Here is a 20,027-nt window from a genome sequence, read left to right as displayed (position 1 = left end):
TTTCTTTTTCTTTAAATCGTACAGTGTGCGTCCATTGTGTCACGCCTGAAAAGAAATCCTCCATCTCCAGCTTTTTGTTTGCCGAAAGGATCTGGTTCTCACGGGTTTTTTTTTTTTTTTTTTTTTAAAAAGTGCCGCCGAGGTTTCGGTATTTCGGCGAAAGCACCCTCCCTAGAGACGGAGCTGCCCGCCGGCCTCCACTCCTTCCTCCAGCATACAGAGAGCCGTCTGGGGCAGAGTGCTCTGCTTCAACAGCAGCTTATGCATTCTGTCCTCTGCTGAGCACAGATGGCGGAACAAACGCTTGTGATTATGGTTTTCACCGAGCGCAGCGATATGCATATTTATGTCGTTTCCACACGCACAAAAATAAAAAGAACCGTGTGATTTACACATCCATCTTCTGGTGCAGAATCAAACACTTTTGTTTTTTGGTTTCTTTGGAAGAAGAAGGGGGGGGTGGGGGGGGGGGGGGGGATCATTGGGTTCGGATAGATTTGTGTCAAATGGAGGATCTTAGAGTCCGTTGAATCCCGGGATGTTCCATTCAGACTTTGCAGATTAGTTCCTCTTGTTTGATTGATCAGTGACATCACCGCTCATAGTTGTTTTGGGGGGGGGGGGCTGGAATGGAAGTGTGCATACTTTGACACTCCTGCAGCTTCTTCCACCTCCCGCCGTCACGACCGGAGACGCTCTACCTGTTGAGCTTCTCAGGGAGCCACTGGCCTCCGATCAGAGCAGCACCAGAAGCGTGTTGTCAACCCTTTTTTTTTGTTCTGTTCGTTTGCGGCCCACAGGGAAGCCAGATCGACCAGATCCCCACCAAGTACAGCCAGGCGGAGTCGACCAAGTTCCTGGTCCTCACCGTGGTGTCCATCCTGTGCATCGTCGGCGTGCTGCTGGCCTCCACCGTGGTCTACTGCCTCCGCCACCGCTCCCACCACAAGCTCAAAGAGAAGCTCACCAACCTGGGGACGGATACCGGCAGCGATGCTACCGCCACCTATCAGGTAGGAAGTGCCAAAAAAAAAGTTTCATAAACACCTCGGGTTCTGAGAAGTCAATAATAAGTGCCTCATCCTGCATTCTCTCTAGTGTCCACCAGGGGGCGACTCCTCTGGTTGTATAGAAGTCTAGTCTAAAATGACTCTACTTCTCTCTTGATTTATTCCCTCAGTAAACATTGTAAACATGAGTTTATGGTCTCAATCTCTAGTTTACAGTCTTCTTCAATACAGCATGATGTTCATTTAGTACATTATGCTCCATTTAGAGTCAAACAGACCATAAAGCAGGGGATGCTTTAGGGGGCGGGGCTACACGCTGATTGACATTTCACTGCCACAGTCTGGGAGTTGTCCGTGTTTTCGTCTTACTACTTTAACTCTTTCACAGTGCGTCAGTTCATGAAAGTTGAATTCAGTGCTCGATTGTACTTAGCTCCACAACGGTACATAACTAACGTAAATTGAACAACAGACGCCCTTAGCGGACTTTCTTACACAACGTTACAAACGTTAGCGTTTCAACAACAAGCATGACGTCAATGTTGACTTTCAGTTTCACGCCGGATTAAGAAGCGGCTGTCTCCTGAGTGAAAGTCCTGCGTTTGTTTGACCATCCACCGCCTCTCTTGTCATGCTCGTTATTATACCACGTAACTTACAACGCCACTTCTTCTGAGGCGAATGCAAAAACGTCCACATTTAACGTTTCCCGTGGTTTGCAGAAATGTAACCAGGCTGATTCTCTGAACCTTTTAAATGAAGTAATGCATGTTTAGAGAGCCATTGTCATCGGACTGCATTAGTTTGCCGGTTGGTTCAACCAATAGAGTGAATGCTTCTAGATAAAGCTCCTTACTCTACCTCTCGTACAGCTTCTTTTGTTGCGCTCGGGTGAAGGAGGAAAGCGACCCAATCAACAGCTTCTATTTTACTCTGCTAGAACCAGAGTGATGCTGAGCTCGGGTCCCCTGCTATAATTTGTATAACATGAAGTGATATCACCAATCCAACAGGTTCTTCCCCCCCAAAGTCCCCCCCCCCCCCCCCCCCCCCCCCCTCTCTCTGCTTGCTGTAATTATCCTTTGGCCCAAATAGCCGGGTGTGAAATTTAATTTACAGAATCCAATATGAAGTGGCTTTTTGAGCAAAGAATTAGATTGGAGATTTTTTTAGATTGTCTCTCTCTCCCTCTCTCTCTCTCTCTCTCTCTCTCACTCACTCTCGCTCAGTCTCTGTCGCTCTCTCTCCCTCTCCCTCTCTGTCTCTCTCTCTCCCTCTCTCTCTCTCTCTCTCCTTCCCTGACCTTTTCCACGTCATGTTTTTAAATGAGAGTGGTCCTGTGAGCATTGATTTTATAATGAGCCCAGCCCATCCCCTAAGTGCTTACATTTGATGCTCTCCTCCGGGGAGTTTTAACTCCTGAAATAGACTGCGCCGCCTCATCAGAGGTTTACCTCGACACCGGGGACGTGTAGACATTCATATCGTTCTTTCATTTTAATTTGAATCTATTGTTTACCAATGAGGCAGAAGATGGAAACAGGATTTAACTTCCAGGTAAAAGAAGAAACTCTTTCTGAAAGTGTGACGTGTCCAATGACAGGCTGACATTTCAGAGATCCACCCTCCTCCGTCTACTTAAAGTAGTTGCTTCTTCCTCAGCATGAGCAATTTATCTTCACGGTTCCTTGCCTCCGAGATTCGCTTTAAGCCTCCCTAATTGGAAAAACGCTAATTAAAATTCACGAGTCTTGCGTTTATGAAATATTCTTCTGGTTAATAGCGAAAAAAAAAAGAAAAAAAGGGAGGTTTCAGCCCCACTTTGCTTTGCCCCCCCCCCCCCCCCAAAAAAAACCCCAGCTCTTCCAGTGGATTCTCTTCCTCTCTGTCGTCTTTATCGAGTCTCGACAGCGAGCCGCCGTCATCCTCCCCGGTGAAAGGCCTCAGTGTTCAGCTCCCATCTTAGCCGTGTAAGCCTCGTCTCTTTGTCAGCGCCGCTGTGCTGGAGGGGGGGAGGGGGGTGGGGGGGTTTCCCTGGGCTGTGTGTGTGTGTGTGTGTGTGTGTGTGTGGGTGGGTGGGTGGGTGGGTGGGTGTGTGTGTGTGTGTGTGTGTGTGTGTGTGTGTGTGTGTAAAAGTCCCTCCGGCTACATGCAATTAAAGCAGACAGGAAGCGGCAGGCTGCCTGACGGCCTTTCCACTGCGTCCTCCTTCATACTGGCTGTCAAACACACACACACACACACACACACACACACACACACACACAAACATGCACGAACAACACACGTATATTCATGCGCACACTCGCCCTCCTACTAGTGCATGTTAATGATTCTCGCCCCTCGGCGCGTTTGTTTTGCGGCCTCACTTCACACACACACACACACACACACACACACACACACACACACACACACACACACACACTTCCATTCACATCACCGGGGCCCACTAGCTCTCCCTCTCGGCCCCCCTTCCACCTTCAAGCTCCTGTCAATCAAGCGGTCCCGGTGAAACCGCGACATGGGATTGGCCGACGCTGACAAAGGAGACATTGATTGACGGCCGGCCCCTGGATTACTCTCTCCGCGACACGGGAGTCCACGACGTCGCCTTCGGTTTATCTTCCGCATCTGATCCAAACTTTTGATTTGCTCCCTCGAAGTCTTTCTCTCCGAGATCGTCTCGCTCGATACGCGGTGGAACTTTCCCCACAAATCCAGAGATTATCATCTCGAAGCAATATCGCCCCATTTAAAGATATCATCACCTGCACCGTGACATTTATTTTAACGCGGTGAGACTAGTGGAGATATCTCACCGTATTTTCATATTTTCTCAAATTTGTAAGGACACAAGTCTGTTTTCTCCTCACAGACTCGATAACATCATCTCCACACCGCCAAAGAAGCTGCAAAACACATTTCCAATACAACTCAGTTCAGATTAAACAAGCAAACAATATCACTTGTTCCCCGACGCTCCGACGCTCCGTTCCCTCCGTGTCACTTCAGTTTTTTATTTCCTGTCTTCTCTCTCCTGCTCTCGGACAAACAGTGTTCCGATAACAACTTCTCCTCCAAAATCAGACCGGTCAGCCGTTTACAGTCAGCGTCGTCGGGCCACTAAGACGTCGGATAGAATTTAATTTCATTAATTACACGTCGCACATAATCAGCGTCGTACTGCTGGTCGTTGGGATGTTCTTATCCTGAAGTGAAAACGTTTGATTTGAGGTAGTAAAAAATGTTGTGCAGCCAGCGATTCATCCAAGAGGCCTCCATGTCACATAAACTCAAGAGCTAAACTGATCTAAATGCAAAACAATTCATAGTAAAGATCTGACTTTTCATTTTTTTTTGCACGAACCTCCACATCTTCAAAGTCCTTGTCTGGATTGAATGAACTATTCTGGACAGTGTATAGATACTGAAGGCAGGTCAGTGCACCGGCATGCCTTATCCACGTCTCGTCTAGCATCTACATGTGTCCAGTGCCTCTGAGATCTAGGTTTGTGTCCCATCTCTGACCAATAATTAATGTTTCTCTACAAATAAAGATGTTTTAGACCCCAAACCAAAGCTTAAAAGGCACTTTGGCTTTCAGCGTTGATCCTTGTCACTGAAGATAATCTGGAGTTTTCATCAAATCCCGTTCAAGCCAGTGCACTGTTGAGCTCAGTCCTGATCCGTCAGATATGATTGTGATTGTTTTTTTCTTCTTATTTATAACATAATAGCTTCTGCTGGACTTTAGCACAATGCAAATTTAGCGGCAGTCAACTTGAGTCCACCCTAATCCTTCAACAATTCAACATGGTGGCAGTATTGGCTCCACCGTATTGCATCACGTCCCTCCTTTTATTTAGTTTGTTTGTTGGAGCACAGAGCTAAAGGTTCTCGGGTGACGGCCCCTACATTTGTTTTGGGCAGAAGGGGGGGGGGGCATGTAAACATGACACACCCTGACCCCCCCCCATCCAAACATACCCAGTCTTCCTCCCCATTAGCGGGGCTTTTATATAGAAGCTGTCGGGTGGCACACGCCTCCCGTCACCGACACGCCCGCCGTCGCCCCCCGAGGGTGATGCATGATTCGGGACGGTGGTGTGGAGCCAAGTTGGCATGATGCCCATGAGAGAGGGGGTTGTTGTTATTGGGGGGGGGGGGGTCTTTTAACCTTTATTCATGCAAAGGATTGGGGGGGGGTGGTAACTAATCAAATAAACTTTTGTAAATTTGTAAATTTATACATGTGTCTAACTTTACAGCGGCAACAGTTACTGTTTTAATTGGTTTCGTACGTTTCTACAGTGGCCTGAAAGCTTTTATTTTGTTGGCCAAACGAACAACAGCCTCTTCAGGATGTAAAGAAAGCTCTCCTGTTGGTGGTTCTTTCCATCATTCAGCAGAGACGTGGCCTCAAGCAACGAGCTCAATCGTACTTTTACATTCCAGTTGGTTTGATGATCTGTTGCATACCGATGGGTTAAAAAAAATAAATCACATCATTTATGTCAAGCGTACGTTGTCAGATTGATTTTTCTATCTTCCAGGCGGACATTTGTTTTCATCAATTTCAATTGTTTAAAAAAAAATAAAAAATCAATCTGAGAAGACTTGAAGCTTTCTAGTGATTGGTAATCCATCACGGTGAACATTTATCTGCTTTTATTGTCAAAGTTAATGCAGTTGTGAGAATGGATGCCGCCAACGTCTTAGAACAACCCCCCCCCCCACCCCCACCCCCCCAACAAAAACATTTATGTTTTCATTAGCTGTCAGAACAATGAAATCCAGAAGACAAGGACTTCAGCTGATGTGGATGTCCACAATCATTTTCTCATTTGTTGCATTTGAACGTCTGCTTTTTGGACGGAGACTGAACTATTACAGTGCCTTCCTTTTAAAACCGCTAGACTTCCTTCCCGCCACACTTAGCAGAGACAAGAGTGACTGCCGTGGTCGCCGGCCTCCTTCAGAGTCTCACCTACTTTGTCACTAGGAAGCGTAAAATAAAAGGCAACACTGAGACAAAGCTGGAGGATTGCACGCCGGCGCCTCATCCGCACCATAAAGCACAGCGATTCACCTGACGCGCCTCTTCGCCACCTGATGGAGTACGCGGCGGTTTAAAATCAATACACTGTAAATAAAGATACTTGTGTTTGTGTGGAGGCAGGACTTCAGAGGCGCCGTAAATCTGCTCTGTTTAGACTCTCAACCTGTCCCGGGTTATATTATTCCTTCAAGTTTTTTTTGTGCCTTTTTGTCCTCTAATTGGCTCTCGGGGGGGGGGGGAGCCATTTTGAATCAGTTTTAATTACATCATAAAAGAATTCGCTGCGGCGGCAAAAGTTCACCGTGTGGGCTCGTTGAAATATGAACGCTATTGATCATGTGTTTCCCCTCCCAGACAAAAAAAAACAAAACACCCACAATGCAGTGCTTTTGTGCCGATTGGGGCTCTGTGTTGCCGAGGATGTTGACGCCGGCGCGCACAGACGGTGAAAAGCGAGACCAATTGGCCCATTTCATGGGGGACCGATATTTGGCTTTTTTATCCCATAAACGTCCCAAAATGACCGGGTTAGCGTGACCCACAGCTGGGACGGTGGAGACTAAAACGTCCGTTAGTAAGTGGGTCTGTAAACGCAGCGCTGCAGAGTGTGTCGAGCTCTGGTTCAGTGCTTCCTGTAGTATTCGTCTTTGTTCACACCACGTTGGCGTTCGCCTCCCACCCGTCCGTCCGGCCGGCCGTGCTGCTCGGATACTGAAGCACTTTAATAAATCTGCACACACGGCATGAGTCCGCGTCCGAGCTCATAGATCAGTGTCAGCGCGCCGACAATATCAGTCAGATCAGGTGCGAGCTAACGAAGGTCCCCGCTCACATTACCTCCACCGTCAATCACTCGGGCCCGCTAGTTAATCACCAGCATCGCTCTCATTAAGAAACACGGATCCCCACGCGGGCTTTAGGTTCCAGCTCCTCTGCTGCAGTCAGTGTCAGAGACTGATGATTGCTTTCACATGTGGAGGAACCTCTGATGGATTTGGAAAGACTATGGTCCCGGTTTTGAATACATGTTTTGAATACATGTTGCTTCCACGCTGTAACGTCACGCTTTGGTCTTTCATTGGAGATTCTCAGACGGGAAGTCACCGGTTGGGTCGGTGAAGCGTCTCTTCCGACCGTTGGGTCGATTGCCGTGAAATTCTGTCGCACACAATCATGTCCCCTTCATCGCAATGAAGACGTTGTACTGAAGGGGACATGGCATCCTTAATATATAAAGAAGACAATTTTAGTGGCAAGATTGGCCATTCCCCAGCCTTTGATAACAAACATGATTATTATTGCTCTGCATTGACTACAATGATAATGATGAATTGACTCCATCAGTCCAAAGGTTGGGTCAATGCTGCCCTGACGCCCCACCACAGGTGGTTTTTACCCCAAATACCACCTCAAATCCTGCAAGTCTGACTGTCACATGATGCCCATGTGACCTGGATGACCCGACTCTATCTGCTTATATGTGACATCAATGTGTGAAGGTCCCACACAGGTTTAAATACTCTGGACTTCCCATTCGGTCAGCAGGGCACCCCGATTATCTGAACCATGATACCATATTTACTGATGTCACAAAGTCCGCCAATCAGCTACATTAATATCAACTCACTAGAAGCGATTAAAGTACGATTTGAAAATCGGCTCTGTAGGAAGGAGGCTGCGCTTGGACGAAAAATTGGTGGCGTGCCACACACAGAATTTCAGAATAAAGGCGCACGATCCAGATCAATGTCGTTATCGTCGCAACAACAGAGACACCTGAACACAAATATGTTCTTATGTGTATTTTTATTCTTGCTCTCACTTTGCCAGATTTCGCTCTTTTTGGAGGTTTTAGGGTTTTTAGCAAGGCGACAGTGTTGACTGTGAGGGGTTTGATTCATGTTCTTCAAATGAAATGTCTTAAAGTGGTATCAAGTCCCCAACAATGACTCACCTGTCCCCGTCTTTTCCCCTTCCCGCAGGAGCTCTGTCGGCAGCGCATGGCGGTCAAACCTCCGTCCGAGCGTCCGGAGCCCATGTCCTCCCGGATCAACAGCGTGTCGTCTCAGTTCAGCGACGGCGGTCCGGCCGTGAGCCCCTCGGCGCGGAGCAGCATCTCCTCCTGGAGCGAGGAGCCCGCCCACTCCAACATGGACATCTCCACCGGTCACATGATCCTGGTGAGTCTCCCGACCAGTCGCTCTGTTCAGATGTTTTCAGATGTGGGTTGGGTTTTTTTTGTGCCGACTGAACCGGTGACCGCTGACTAAAAAGTCTGACCCCGACTTTATGGAATACTAGAGAAGGAAAGTACATTCAACTCCAACTCCACTACCACTGTTGGGAACAGCATTTGCAGGCAGGATTACAAGTGGAAACGCAATTGTTGCCTGCTAGAGACGAAACAATTGCGACATCCATGAAAAATTTGCAACAAAAATTGACGAATTGCGAGAACGAGACGGACGCGGCAGCTCTTACATCGACATATTTCTTTGAACATTGCGAAAAACATAAAAGACGACCGCTCCCAGGACCCACGACGGCAGCTTCTGTGTCGTTTCATAAACTACGTTGGCGGTGATGAACGTCACTCTCTGCTAAACTAGAGCAGAAGAAATGGATGAATAAACCTCCGAATCCCAAACGGAAATTTGCGCACGTAAATAATTCGGTTCGTCCCTCAGTAACAAGTGCTTTACAGGGATGCAGATATTTCAAAGTAAGACGTATTTCAGATCCAACGATAACTCTGCAAGAAGACAAATCACATAAACACTGTAATGTTAAAGATTTTCCCTTTTTATCCAAAACATCCCATCTTCTTCTTCTCTTTCTCCCTTAAAACCGTTTATCTCTTTCTAGAACCACAGTGTTCTTCTGTCTGGTCTGCATATAGCACTCCTTTCTCTCACACACACACACACACACACACACACACACACACACACTTTTATTTTTCATCTCACTCTGTCTCTCTCTCATCCGTCTCCCTGTGTCTGCACATCTCATTACACCCACACGTGTCTATAGGCGGTGCTTCTCACCCTCTCCCATCCTGCTAGATGAAAATCTCCATTGAACCCTCGGTTGCATTTCGCAGAGCGACGCCTTAATTGCGATATAAAGCTATTCACTTGCACCTGCAGCACCACCTCCCACCAACCCTCCCCCCCCCCCAACCCCCCCACCCCCTCCATGCATTATGAAGCTGCCGGTGAGATGTGACAGAGTGGGCTTTTTGATGTGTTCAATAGGCACAAAGATGCTAATTACCCCAGAGATTCTAGCGCCAGCAGTTGTGTTCAGGAGAGAACGAGTCCCTCCGCAGAACCTTGTTCCGCCGCAGAGAGCAGGCTCTGTTGTCTTACACAGAACCCGCTAAAGTGTTTTTCTTTTCTTTTCCTTTTTTTGGGCAAATAAGAGTTTTTCGGGACAGCGAGGTCTGAGCTTCCTCGAGTGCGTTCTTGCTTTGTCTTTGGAGCAGACGAAGCCGCTGTCGAGAGATGAAGAGGAACGAAATGAAGTGTTGCTCGTGTTCTGTTGAGTGTTCGTTCGGTGTGTGTGTGTGTGTGTGTGTGTGTGTGTGTGTGTGTGTGTGTGTGTGTGTGTGTGTGTGTGTGTGTGTGTGTGTGGGCCGCAGTCTGCTCGGGGTGATTACTGCATTTGTTAGAACAGAGAGACTGATATGTAAATGGTGTGAGGGGAGGACGTCTGATGTGGCCCCGAGATGAATAATAAACATTTTGTGTAGGTGATGGAGATGAAGATCTCCTTGAATGCTCATATTCCACTTAAATCCTCTCAAAGTAACTTCTAAAAGACACTTAGCATAAACATGTAAAGACTTCTCATCGTCTTACCGCACATCTCTTGCTTTGTGTTCTCAGTCACATTCAACAGATTGCTTGTTTCAGCCTGATGAAGGCCACCTGTTCGTGAGGAGGCACCATCATTATCAACGCCGCCTCTGAAAGACTTGTTGGAGCCAATGCGGAAGAGTCTTAAACTCTCTCTAGTGTCCACCAGGGGCGACTCCTCTGGTTGTATAGAAGTCTAGTCTAAAATGACTCTACTTCTCTCTTGATTTATTCCCTCAGTAAACATTGTAAACATGAGTTTATGGTCTCAATCTCTAGTTTACAGTCTTCTTCAATACAGCATGATGTTCATTTAGTACATTATGCTCCATTTAGAGTCAAACAGACCATAAAGCAGGGATGCTTTAGGGGCGGGGCTACACACTGATTGACAGGTCTCTACCAGAGACGTATACGGCGTCTCTACGTCACTCCTCCTCAGTCCAGATGTGGTCACTTCCTGTTCACTGGTTGCAGAAAAGCAAAAATGGCGAGATGGAGACGGCCAAATCGCCAAACTGGAGGCGTCGTACTGGAAGGCCATAAGCCAATGGGTGGTGTGACGATGGCTACGTCCACTTCTTATATATACAGTCCGTGAGTCATCCTCAATCTGGACCCAGCATCAGCGCTGTGTGAAGATCTACAGTACAGACGTATTTAAGCCTGATTTGCTGTAGTAGTGATTATGATCCATATGGGAAAGGGGAAGATCCATATCCGACTGTAGGTGCATTAAATGGCCAAATCGTTTCACAATAATGTGATCCAGTTGTTCATGAAGAACATGTTCTCAGTGACTCAGCAGAGAGCCTCGTGAGTCTCTCACAGCTTTGTTTCAACACATACAAAGAGCAACGCAACTGTTTCAAACCCGTGCAACCTGTCCAAATGCACGTTGAGCTGTGTGAGCTGGAGTGTGTTTTTCATTCCGTCGAACAGGAAATAAAAAAACACAGGACGCTCGTCAACGCCGAAAGCGATAACGTGCGATTCTCAGTCACCGTGAGGAGCTGTGAACCTCTCAGTTAGCAGCAATTTGGCTGCGAAGAAGGAAGAGAAAACTGGTGATCCAGTAACACACAGAGCTGTGAGTGAGTTTTCAGCACCTCGGACAGCTCCACACACACACACACACACACACACACACACACACTCACACACACACACAGCTCGGTGTGGTCCAGACCGTCTTTGTCCTCCCACATATAGAGACATCAGACAGCGAGGGGATGTTACATATGACATTCTCAAGTGAGGAACATCTATTTCCAAAATGTCAGCTTTTTCTCTCTTTTTTCTTTCACTCTGCATGTCCGCTGGGTTTTGGAGCCGTTCTGAAGCCTAAAGGTCACCAGGTTTTCTCCGAAGTTAAAAGACGGTTAAGAAGTAGTTATGATCTTTTCACATGTCTCTGACAATCTGGCAAATTGCAGTTTTATGTCTTTTACCTCCCGCCGGCCGTCCTCTTTACTAAACATTCAGTGGATTTGCCGCCGTTCTCCTTTTATAATCCCTCCTCCGTCTTTCATTCATTAGTTTTCCTGCGTCGCGTTGCTCGTTTTCTGCACTGTTTGCTCATCATCTTCCCCTCACAACCTTTTCTCTTTCTTTATTGCATCATTTATTTCTTCCATTACTTTTCGTACTATCCATATCTTCCCCCCCCCGTTTCTTTCAGTTCTTTGTGTTTCTTTGCAATGTTCTCTTCCTTTGAACCTCTCCTTCCTCTCCTCCTGCCTCCTTTCCTTCCTGTCTGTCGTTCCTTCTTTTCCATAATTTAAGTTTTCCTTCTCAGTCAGTTATACAAAAGAATATTCACACGTACAAGAGAGTTCATTCCAGATTCACATCGCGATGTCGACTGGAGACCGAGCTCAGTTTCACGGCAACAAAACCGGGACACGTCTGTGTGTGTGTGGGGGGGGGGTTTCCAGCGGCGTCACAGCGTGAGACCAAATCCATCACAAAGCAAGACGAGCGCAGCGCACCGCCGCGGAAAAGCAAATATTTCATCTAACGCCCCTGACACACACACACACACACACACACACACACACACACATGCACGCACGCTCGAGTGAGGCAACCGTGGAACGATTAATAAAAATCACGGACCAAGAAAAGAAAAGAAAAGGAGTAATGTGACGGCTGATGAGCTGCAGCGCCCCGCCTCCTCCACCCCCCCCCCCCCCCCCCCCCATAAGAAAAAAGAATTGCCTCTCGTAAAACCCTGAGCAACTTCCATGTCATCATCCTCCCACAGATTTTAATTTGAGGAGAAACAGCTTTCACGATCTTATCTGACTTAATGTATTACTTCGTCCCATGTGACCGGGGACCGAGCACCCCCCCCCCCCCCCCCCCCCACATCCTCTCCTCCTTGTGTCTTAAGAGGATTAGTCGACTCTATATATAAAGCACATTATCTTGTCTTTTGTTTGCTCGCCAAGTTAAGTGTTATAGATTATGCCGCAGCGAGCGCCTCCGTGGAGATTAACTGTACCGGGAGTTTGTTGGCCGGTTGTGGTTTCTGCTGTCGTAGCTCACCGGCAGGGCCGGCTGGGAGGCGATGGCCGTAAGGAAGAGCGGGGCTTCGGGAAGTGGATGTTAAATCAGCGTAATGTGGTCAGCTGAGAGGGGGGGGGGGGGGGGGGGAGGGCGAGGTCGGACTCGTGCATCACGATGATGTCAGCCTTAAAACTAATAACAAGACAGCGGCCCTCTGATGTGGTGGTGGTGGACGGATGCGGATCGATTGATGATGATTGATTACACGTTTGTTGCAGAATTCATAAATGGCTTTAGCCCGAATTGATGCGGATGCTCCGAAAATAGCACAGATGTGCTATTACAGGAACGAAAATATTGGAAATTAGAAGCTTAAATCCAATCCAGAAGTACTCCAAACGCCATGGATTCTCTGTGTTCCATGTTTAAGTGACTTCTTCCCTTAGAAAAATGTATAATTCTGATTAATAGCACAATAGTAAACTGTTATGTTTTGATTTAATATAAGGAAGAACACGAGCAGCGACAAGATTTAAAGAACAACCGTCAGAACATCCAAGCGAGTAGTTTCAGTTCCACACACACGCCATGTGAGTGACAGGTGGCTTCTGGGAAGTGTAGTGCAGTAAAACGGTCTGAACACCAAAGGTGGACACAAGCCATCATGACCCTCACCTCTTCCAGACCCTTTGCTGAAGTAAAAGTAAAGTAAAAGCGGAGCACAGGAGGCTAAATACTGCAGTACAGGTCTTGTACTTCAACCTCACTCCATAGCACTACTTGGTTTACCGTCCGCCACAGGACACCTGTCCCTGCCGAGTGTCCCACTTCCCTTCCCCCCCTGTCGTTGATCCAAAATGGCCGCCGCATTACGTCACCTCCCATGCGGCGCCCCGGCTTGCATGCGGCTGTTGTTTCCTACAGGTGCTCAGAGGTGGTGCGTCACAACCACAACGGCTGACTACTGCGAAGGGGTTTTTGTCGAGCACCTTTGGCAGCTGTAAGCCCCCCCCCCCACCACACACACACAAACACACACACACACACACACACACACACACACACAGTAAGGGGATTATTCAGTGTTTGGTCGACACATGGTGATCTCAGCACCTCCTGATTGGATTGCAGTAATCCCTTTACACAGCCACAAAACCCTATTACTATGGCATTAGAGAGGGAGAGAGAGGGTAGGGGGTAAAGGGTGGTGGTGGTGGTGGTGGTGGTGGGGGCATCTAGTGTGTGTGTGTGTGTGTGTGTGTGTGTGTGTGTGTGTGTGGAGGACTGTGAATGTGTCTATGTATCTTTGAATCTGTATGTTTGCAGGTCATGTGTTAATAAATATATATTTATATGTGTGTGTGTGTGTGTGTGTGTGTGTGTGTGTGTGTGTGTGTCAGTAGGTGATGGAACTGTGGTTTGTGTGTGCGTAATGTGTGTGTTTGAGTGTGTGCTTGTCGTGTTTCTCTGTGTTTGTTTTGTGTGAGTGTGTTCGTACGTGTTTGCTATCTGTGTGTCTTTGCAGTGTGAGTGTGTGTGGGCGGACTCTGTTTTTGTGTATGTAACCTTTAGAAAAACCTTTGTGTGTGTTTGTGTGTGCGCTTCAGATGTGTGTATGTGTATTTTGTTGTGTGTGTGTGTGTGTGTGTGTGTGTGTGTTTCTCTTTCGAAGGATTCAGACCGCCTGCTGTTGATAAGCGTCTGTGTGCAGGTGGAGGGTCGCAGCTCACGGCTTCCTGTTACATCATTTCTGCTTTTTAGCAGCTCTGGAGAAAAATATAATGGAGAGCTGATACTAAAAACAAGGGAAGGCTGGTGTTACACTGTGTGTGTGTGTGTGTGTGTGTGTGTGTGTGTGTGTGTGTGTGTGTGTGTGTGTGTCTGTGTTATTTACGTAATATTTGTTTCACAGAGAAATGTCTTTGTGCAACAAACACTCACTGTAGAGTATGGAATATGTCTCATCTTTAATAGGTAGCCATCTTTTAAGGATAATAATAATAATTAATAATAATATTATTAATAATGGTAATAATTGTAAAGTCTATCGGAGCCTTTGTCTGAGGACCTTAGGTCGGGACCGGACACGTACGGTTTCAGAAGATCTGAGATGTATTTCAGTTTGAGTCCAGATGTATTAATATTAATAAATGTATTAGTAACATTCACCGGGAGCCAATAAGAAAATAGGAGTAGTGTGCTCTCTTTGCTCTGGTTTTGGTGAAGCTGTAATTTAAGTAAGCTCCGTATACTCAGACATCTGTAGATGTAAAAAGTAAAATGTTCTCTTTTATTTTAGTTTTTTCAAAATGACCAAGACAAATGGGTCCACACTTAGATAGAGTAGATTGATAGTCCACTGTTGGTACTGCAGGTATGGATGTGTGTGTGTGTGTGTGTGTGTGTGTGTGTGTGTGTGTGTGTGTGTGTGTGTTTTCCTCTAAACTTGATGCAGCTGTGAAGAGGTGAAGCTCGCTGTTCATCACTGAGCCTGTTAAGCTTGCAAATATACCGACGAACAACAAAGCTGACCTGCTGCCTGTTTGTAGAGCACACATGCAACAAAACAAAAAAAAAATCACATATCTGTATTTGATCAAGAAACGTCTCTGTTATCTCCCAGCAGCCGGACGTCCACCCTCCATTTTTAACCAACTCCTCTCGTTTTAGCGGAAAGCCATTAGGCCTTCTTTTTTCTTTTTTTTTTTGGGGAAGCTAATTCTGATTAAGATCGGCCCCATTTGTAACTGTCATCCTAACTCATCGCCGGAGCCATTTAAAGAACCACATCAGCTTCATCTCGTTCCCTCATCCATTACAGACGGTCCACATTCTGAACACGCGGGCCGCCCATTTTCACGGCCGTGCTTTAAAAAAAACAAAAAAAAACAAAGTTCCTCCGGCCACCGTCAGATCATGGCTTCCCAGTGTGAACAACGCTCGTGGTCTCATGTGCAGACAGTCGATCAAAGTCTCATCGGCTTCCTTACTTATGAATATTGAATGGAAGGTAACGGTCGGGCCGAAACATTTAAACAGAGCTCGAGTAGATGAGACTGACGCGCTCTCTGATTACGATGGATTTTGCACAGACATTGAAATGAGGAAAACATGCATGTGGGTTTAACAGCATTTCCAAACAAGTCTTATTTTCCATATTTGTCTTTTTCACATCAGTGGAGCACCAGAAAAAGGTGCAGACAGATGTGTCTGCACCTTTTTCTGGTGCTGTCAAGACAGTGAGTGACTGGCGACCGCAGTAGAAGAGCACTAGTTCGACATGTGTTTGGTGGACTTTTCCTCGCGCGTCCATCTGGTGCTCCTCTGAGAGTCAAACAAATATTGTGATTGACAAATCAACTGAAAGCCTCTTCCTTTAGGGGTAAAGCCTGTCCATCTGCTGCTCCAGGAAGATAGAGAAGGCTTTAGATGAATAGAAAGATGAATAAAAGGAACCTTGATAGTGAACGTGTACCGATATGTATTGGTGGTGAAACTGGTGTAGAAATCTCTGAACAACCCTTTGCCGTACCTCCAGCTCTGTTCGCATCACCTCCTCACCCTCTCTCTCTCTCTCTCTCTCTCTCTCTCTCTCTCTCTCTCTCTCTCTCTCTCGTCTCTCCTCTCCCTCAGTCCTACATGGAGGATCACATGAAGAACAAGGACCGCCTGGAGAAGGAGTGGGAGGCTCTGTGCGCCTATCAGGCCGAGCCCAACGCCTGCACCGTCGGCCTGAAGGACGGCAACGCCAAGAAGAACCGCTCCGCTGCTGTGGTGGCATGTAAGCAGCGAACTCTTCTCTCCGTTTTTGATTCTTCTGTAAGCGCTCTCCGTTCCTCGGTTTGATTAGTGGGTTGAGTCCACATTAGCATTTAGATGGTAGTGATCAGTAAGTGAACTACTGCTTCCATATCCACCGTTACAACGGCTGCTGCCTGCGTGAGGCCTTGGTTTTTATTGCCACATCTTCTGGCTGCTGTGGACCTGAAGCAACGTGCTTTGGGGGAATTTGTTATGAAAATTAAGTTGGAAATCAGCACAAAAATATCAGTTCTGGCATTTAAGTCTCCAGATTTATGTTGCTAGAACCATCATCAGAAACTCAACTAAATGGACACTTGAAAATTGGACCTCCGATGAACGCTGCTGTAAATCAGTGTGCTTTTAATGAGATTCCTTCTACCAAACCAATGTTGTAAAGTTCAATCTGTTATTTATTTTACGATCAACCTTTAATCTACTTCTTAATTTTCGGTATTGTCAAAGTATTTGCAGTGGGCGTAGTCATCGTGACGTCTCCCATTGGTTTGTGAACTGACATTTTAAAGAGTCAAGTTTGGCGTTTTGGCCGTCGCCATCTCGGCAGCAAGCTGTCAATCAGCGTGTAGCCCCGCCCCTAAAGGATCCCCTGCTTTATGGTGTGTTTGACTGTAAATGGAGCATAATGTACTAAATGAACATCATGCTGTATTGAAGAAGACTGTAAACTAGAGATTGAGACCATAAACTCATGTTTACAATGTTTACTGAGGGAATAAATCAAGAGAGAAGGAAGTAGAGTCATTTTAGACTAGACTTCTATACAACCAGAGGAGTCGAGAGAACGCAGCTTTGGCTTCACTCTTCAGAACCGGAGGTTGCCGCCTGGTTCAAAACTAAAGAGAACCACATGTAGGAGAGAGACAGTAATATCTCCTCTTTATTCACGGAGGGCAGACAACCCCTAATTTCTGAGTGGAACCAAAATACCACCCCTCGATGTCAGCCCTCCGAACATGGCGGCATTACTCCCACCACCTCTCGACAGCACTCCCCCGTATACTCTGAACCCGGCCTCCATTATCAGAAACCTGGAGCAGATGCAGTGAGCAGAAGGCTTGTAAATTAGTTTTCTATTAAAGCTCTTCCTGCACCGACCTCATCAATGATTAAAATTTCTAAGCTTCTGTGGAAATGGCCCCATCTAAAAAAAGTGCTATTCCATTCTCTCCACCGCCTGGGCTTAATGAAATCCAGGTTGTCAGCAGGGAAAGCAGTTTGTCAGGAATAAATTGCGCTTCCTATTTGAAGCACCGCTGGCTTCGCCCAAAAAAAGACTTCAGAACTCTGTTGCCACTATCACTGCGGACTTGAGAGTTCTGCTCGTAAGTGAAAAATGTACAAAATGGGAAAAGTTGCCACACATGAATCGCAGTGGACCAGGGAGGATGTAGGGCATGTGTATATATATGCTGCGTCGACCAACAGCGAACAGCTCCATAATGCGAATAAACTCCCAAACTCTCGAAATTTTTTGCTTATGTTTACCAAAAAATGTTTTGAGTATATTGTCTTTCACCTCTTTGAAACTCTTCTTTCAACTTTATTGATGTTTAAACGGAGTGAAAGATGGATTGAGCACACTTTCATACACACATTCGGTGTTTTTGAAAGCTTGCGGATCTCCGTTAGACTTTAAATTGAATCCTGTCGGTTAGAATGCCAACAGATTTTTACTATGCAATTCTGTCTGCTACCCAAATTGGAATTCTAATAGAGGTTTCTTGCTTCAGACAGTAGCCATGTTGCTAACGCTAACGCTAGCAGCCAGAGACCAGTCCATTTGATAATCTAAACCAGAGGTCTTCAACAGGGTACTGCAGGGGGTCGTGACATTTTTGGTTGATTAGACAATTTTTTTATTTTTTTTATTTTTTAATTCTTTTTAAATTTAAAATAAAAAGGAAAAATAATATTTTCCCCAAACATAAATCCCTCCATTATTTTAATAGTTCAGTATTGTATGCAAGATAACAGGTATGTTTATACATGGCACTAGGCTCAGTTTGGGGGTCCTGATCTAAACAAAACACATATTTTCTTTTCTATAATAAGCAGTTGTGAAACTATATTCCGTTAGATCCGATCCGGATGTCTTTGCGACAGCGGCACCAACACCTGGAAACGCTACGTTGGAAGTTATCTATTGCTACTACTAAAAACACCAGTTTAGTAGAGATGGATCCAGAGCAGCTTGTCTGCTGGACTCACCTCGGTCTCTCTCTCTCTTTGGTGAATTACTTCACCTGGAGTAGTGCAAGTAGTTCGAGGAGTCTTCTAGACGACGAAAGTCAGGGATTCATTGATCCCTTCTCTGAGGAGAATCAAAGAACACCAGGAGATTACTCAAACAAGCAGCTCGGTGGTTCCTTATCTTCTTGTGAAAAAAGAGCTACAGTGAGGGTCCTGCATATTCAACAGATAACAATACCTCATCACAATGCGTGTACTACGGCTGCTCTTGCATTCCTAAGACAGCATGCCCTAAATCCCCCCCCCCCCCCCCCATTTGTGTTCCAGATGATCACTCCAGAATCACCTTGAAGGTGGAGAACAGCCAAGGCAACTCTGATTACATCAATGCCAGCCCCGATCGTAAGTACCTCCTCTGCATTCTAAATCCGTGCTTCACACCGCCGCCACGCCGGGCTCCCACAGGCCCCACGGGGGCTTCGCAGGGAACAAAGGCAGCCTACCGTTGTGAAATATACATTTTGATGCAACGCTTGCTTTAGCTCGGCGACAGCCCCACGCCTAGTGTGTACGTTCATGCGCCATGAATATTAATGATTGTTTCGCACAGCAAAAAAACACCGCCCCGGGGCGAGCGTTTCGCCGGGGGAAGGCGTGGGAAAGGACGCTCTCGGCCTCGGCTTCTCATTTTGCAGAAGAAGAAAAAAAAAATGTATCTGCGGGTTCGGTGGGGTCGTGATCGTTTGTGACCTTGGTTGTGCTAATTTGACACCGGTTCTGTGTTTTTTACCGTTAACGGAAGCGCTTCTTTGGCGCGGTTGCAGATTCAAGCGGTAAAAAACAGCCTGTAGGATGGTGGGGGGGGGGGGGGGGGGGGGGGGGGGGGGGTGAATTCAGTATGCGAGTGTATCAATTTGTGAAACCAGTGTTGGAATAGTAGGTTTACGTTCCCCCCGAGGGCAGATACAGTGGTATTCATTAAAAGCAGCAGAAACACTATGCATTTCAAATCTGGGCATCACACCAAGATGTGGCTGAGTGCGTGAGTGTGTGTATGTGTGTGTGTGTGTGTGTGTGGTGTGTGTGTGTGTGTGTGTGTGTGTGTGTGACTGTGAGTGTGTGTGTGTGTGTGTGTGTGTGTGTGAGAGAGAGAGAGAAAGAGTAGGAATCAAAACTACACGGGAACAAAGAAGCAGCCTCGTCAAATGTCACAAATGCACAAACAGCTGCAACATATGTGCCCACACAACGCACAACCAAACACACACCACACACACACACACCACACACACACACACACACACACACACACTTTGTAGCAAGCTTGCACAAACACTTGCTCATGTTCAAATACAAATTACACAGAACATGCAGTGCAGACACCCACGCAGATGAGTAAAAGCAGACACTCACACATGAACATCCATCCTCACCTATCCTCCCACACACACACACACACACACACACACACACACACACACACAATAAGGATTAAATGTATGCAAATGTACACTGAGGTTATTTAAGGAACCCTCCCTGCTGACAGTGAGGTTCTCCCTCTCGCCCACGCTG

The 20,027-nt window shown here is 46.6% G+C and overlaps 1 protein-coding gene across 1 annotated transcript in view; it reads left to right on the top strand.

Annotated features, from left to right (window-relative positions):
• LOC137884322 (receptor-type tyrosine-protein phosphatase N2-like) overlaps positions 1 to 20,027 on the top strand; it is a 161,262-nt gene that overhangs the window by 115,681 nt on the left and 25,554 nt on the right. The window contains exons 13-16 of the mRNA XM_068726070.1: positions 801 to 1,013; positions 8,055 to 8,252; positions 16,077 to 16,224; positions 18,783 to 18,852. Of these exons, the coding sequence (XP_068582171.1) occupies positions 801 to 1,013; positions 8,055 to 8,252; positions 16,077 to 16,224; positions 18,783 to 18,852 (629 nt within the window). The remainder of the gene's footprint in view (positions 1 to 800; positions 1,014 to 8,054; positions 8,253 to 16,076; positions 16,225 to 18,782; positions 18,853 to 20,027) is intronic.

The sequence above is a fragment of the Cebidichthys violaceus genome, unplaced genomic scaffold (genome assembly GCF_023349555.1).
Source record: "Cebidichthys violaceus isolate CVI_PGR_0920_01 unplaced genomic scaffold, fCebVio1.0.p SCAF_38, whole genome shotgun sequence".
NCBI classification, from domain to species: domain Eukaryota; kingdom Metazoa; phylum Chordata; class Actinopteri; order Perciformes; family Stichaeidae; genus Cebidichthys; species Cebidichthys violaceus.
The sequence above is the reverse complement of the archived record's forward strand: the minus strand, read 5'-3'. Positions and strand labels throughout refer to the sequence as shown.